We start from the raw sequence: 3,623 nt of genomic DNA on the forward strand, positions 1-3,623 counted from the left end.
GAGGGCGTGGCCAAGCCTGGCGCTCAGGGCCGGGGGAGCCCCGCCCACACAGGTGCCCGTCCCGCAGGGGAGCCCCCGCCCACGCAGGCGCCCCCGGGGAGCCCCAAGCCCGAGGAGGCGGGGACGGTCTCCTAGCCCGAGGACGCGGGGACGGTCTCCTTGGAGAAGCTGCGAAACGTGCGGCAGCTGGAGGTGCTGGCCCGCGCCCACATCCTGCTGGCCCTGATGGTGTGGCCGAGCCCCGCCTGTGAGGAGCACTGCCTCGTGGCCTACACGCTGCTGAAGCACATCTGGCAGGTGAGGCCGGGGCGGGGTCCTGGCCTCCGAGGACGCCCTGAAGGCTTCCCCACGGCAGCCTCACAGCCCTCGGCCCTCGCCATTTCCTTCCTGTCCGTCCACGTCCAACAACCCGGCCCTCCCCACGACCACCCCGCCCCCTGCCCCGTCCCCTCCGATCTGCTCCCCTCCTCCCGGCCACCCCAGGACCGGCCTGCCTAGGTTGCCTGCCCCCATCGCTGCATGTGGAAAGGACAGTTGGCCAAAGCCTGTGTCTTCTTGACCATTGGCAGTTCTGCTCTTGGGCTTCCAGAATCTTCTATCCCACTCCACTGCGTGGCCTCTTTGCTGCCCCCTCTATACCACCTCCACAGGGGCCCCTGGGGAGCTGTTGGTGGCTTCTCTTCTTGGGGACCTTGTGCAGGCAGCGCCCCCAGCTGGACAGTGTCTGTCAGGACTGCCCTTCCTTCTGAGGGCGAGTTTGCCCCCAGGAATGTCCCAGGACAGCAGGGGTGTGTCACCTTTGGCAGGGGAGGGACTCGACCCCAGGTTCTCGCCCCACGAGTCACTTAAGGTCCTTTTGGGAGGACCAGGACCGCGGAAAGTCGTTCAAATGCATTCTTCAATAGAGACAATGAGCCACCTCACTCACAGGCCTCTTGGAGGGCCAGCCCCACTCTGTGTCCTGACCTGTGCAGTGTCCTGCGTGCAGAGGAGGGCCAGCCGGTGACCCGCCCATCGCAGACGCTGCAGCCACCTCTGCACGCTGGCCCAGGGCAAACGGGTGGACGCCAGGCTGCTCTGAGCCTTGGGGTCAGCAACCCGCCCTCAGGGCCGAGCCTGTGGCAGGGGGGCGGGGGGTCTGTTCTTAGTGCTGCACGGTCCTTTGTCCCAGGTGTCTTTATCAACGGCCGGGAAGTTCCTCTCGGAAAGCGGGGTTACGGCAGCCGCTAGTTCCAACCTGCTGCTGCCTAAAAAGGACAAGGAGAGAAGGAAGGACAAGGCCGGAGGGAAGGACAAGGCCGGAGGGAAGGACAAGGCCGGAGGGAAGGACAAGGCCGGACGGAAGGACGAGGCCAGACGGAAGGATGAGGCCGGACGGAAGGACAAGGCCGGAGGGAAGGACGAGGAGCCGAAGCAGGTAGCCGGCCTCTCCCGAGCACACAGGCCCCTTTCCCCCCCACGGGGCGGGGCAGGGCGGGGCAGCGAGGTTCCCGCTCACCCCCAGGACCTACGTGTCCATGTGGCTGTGCGCCCGCAGATGGTGCTCTCCGCCCAGCCCCGGAGCTCAGACGGGGGTGCGGGGCGTGGCCTGGCGTCCCCGGGACTCTGGCTCTGCAGGTCACACTCCCTGGGAGGTGAGGTCAGAGCGTGCGTCGGACGTGGCCCCTGCAGCCACGGGGCCTGGGGGAGCGCAGACAGGCCCCCGACCCGTCCGCTCCAGCGGGCCACCTGGACCTCTCCACTGCACTTGTGAAAGCAGGTCCCGCGTTCGCCCGCTGTGCAGAGCCAGCCCGCAGCGCCCGTCACGGAGCTGGGCTTACCGGGGAGCGTGGAGCAGTGGGCTGTGTACTCGTGCCCTGAGGAGGTGGCAGCTGTGTTCTCACAGGATACGAGTGACTCCACCGTCAACCCGTCCAGCATTCAGAGGCCGGTGAGTGAGCCCGGGTCACCCCGGCCTGGGTAGCTGGCCAGTTCCTGCTGTCCTGCCTCCTCGACGTGTAGCCACAGCCAGCACGCTGTGCTATGGACTGTGTCCGGGAGAAGCACGTGAACAGTTACGCTCGGTGGCGTGTTAAGGGGACATCTCTGTGTCACCGTCAGCCCAGGACACGCTCCAAGCCCCTCCCAGCCCCCCTGTGTGCTCTCTCCCCAGCAACCGCAATGTCTGTAAGAAACACCCCCCTCTGCGCAGGCATTCGACACCCAAGGGACACCCCTAGCGGTGAAAACCAGTGTGTCTTAACGGTCCATGGCTGCACACTGGGTGGTTCAAGTAGCCAAGTTCATGCCCACGGTTCCGGAGGCCACGCGTCCAGCGTCGGAGCCCCTGGGCCAGGCCCAGGTGTCACCGGGGCCACGCTCCCTCTGCCTCCTCCAGCTGCGGGGCCCCAGGTGCTCCTGGGCGTGTGGCCGCGTACCCTACATGGCCCCTTCCTTCTCCGTCACACGTCCCACTACCTCCCCTGCCGAGGCCCACGTCGTCGTGTGCGGGGGCCGCCTGGGCCCTCCACAGCCGTCTGCCCAGCTCAGGACCTCACCCTCGTCACACCTGCAGGGTCCTTTTTGCCACGCACGGTCGCGTGCACGGGTGCCGGGGGTGGGTACCCCCGATGGCTTTGCAGCCGGCCCTGAGTGCACCGGCTCTCGCCATCGGCGTGTGACGTCACGCGTTCGCACCTTCACGCGGCGCTCGTCCGTGGCTCTGCGGTTTGTCTCCATCGCCGCGTTAGCGCATTGCATGACCGACTGTCCACTCGACGGCCGGAGGACACGGGGGCGGGCTCCGGCTCGTGGCTGTCGCGGTTGAGGCCGCTGTGTCTCGGTGCGCCCTGCGCGATGCGTGGTTTCGTGTGCGAGTCTTCGTGCTTAAATGCGGGGATCGTAGGTGATGGCACGTGACAAAATGAAAGCTCCTAACGAAGGAGAGGAGGCGGGGCCCCCGTTGGTCCCTTCGTTGGGCAGACGCTAGTGGGACGCCAGCTGTGTGCCAGGCGGAAGGACGGGGCTCTTTGAGGAGAGCCCGGGAGCTGGCGGCCAGCCCCCGCCCCCTCGACCGTGTGCGTTGTCGTCGTGCAGATGTACACTCTGTACTACCTGGACCAGCTGGTCACGGCCCTGCGGAAGATGTCCCTGTGCCAGTTCACCATCCCGGTCCTGCAGCTGGGCGTGCTGATCTCGGCCTGCGTGGTGGGCAGCAGGACCCTGGAGGACCTCTACCACCTCCGGTCAGTGCGGCTGCTTTGTCTCCGGGGGGCCGAGTCCGTCGTGTCTGTGCGTGTCTCTGGAAGTGTCAGACCCTTTCCAAATAAGCACCACGGGGACAATTACGTTGTCATCGCTCGCACGGTGACAGGTAGTTACAAGACGTGGCGAGCTGGTTGCATTATAGGTACATAGACGGCAAGTCACCGTGTTGCACACCTGAAGCTAGTGTACTTCTCTGCTCGAGGTGCGCCTGGCGGTCAGAGCCCCCGGCCGTCTGTCCCTCGAGGTGGCCCTGAGCCTGACGTGCCCTGAGTCGAGTATGGAGTGGACGCTGCGGTGTTTTCTCCTGGAAATTTAATAGGGCCACCAGTTATGTTTCCCTTGTATTTTTGCTTAGCTTTAAAAATTATTCACAATGT

The 3,623-nt window shown here is 65.4% G+C and overlaps 1 protein-coding gene across 1 annotated transcript in view; it reads left to right on the forward strand.

The window, feature by feature from the left end:
• CFAP46 (cilia and flagella associated protein 46) overlaps positions 1 to 3,623 on the forward strand; it is a 67,203-nt gene that overhangs the window by 37,434 nt on the left and 26,146 nt on the right. Inside the window, 5 exon segments of the mRNA XM_025047544.1 lie at positions 53 to 297; positions 1,172 to 1,333; positions 1,382 to 1,417; positions 1,784 to 1,930; positions 3,076 to 3,224. Coding sequence (XP_024903312.1) covers positions 53 to 297; positions 1,172 to 1,333; positions 1,382 to 1,417; positions 1,784 to 1,930; positions 3,076 to 3,224 — 739 coding nt within the window.

Source organism: Pteropus alecto, unplaced genomic scaffold, assembly GCF_000325575.1.
Source record: "Pteropus alecto unplaced genomic scaffold, ASM32557v1 scaffold74, whole genome shotgun sequence".
NCBI lineage: Eukaryota > Metazoa > Chordata > Mammalia > Chiroptera > Pteropodidae > Pteropus > Pteropus alecto.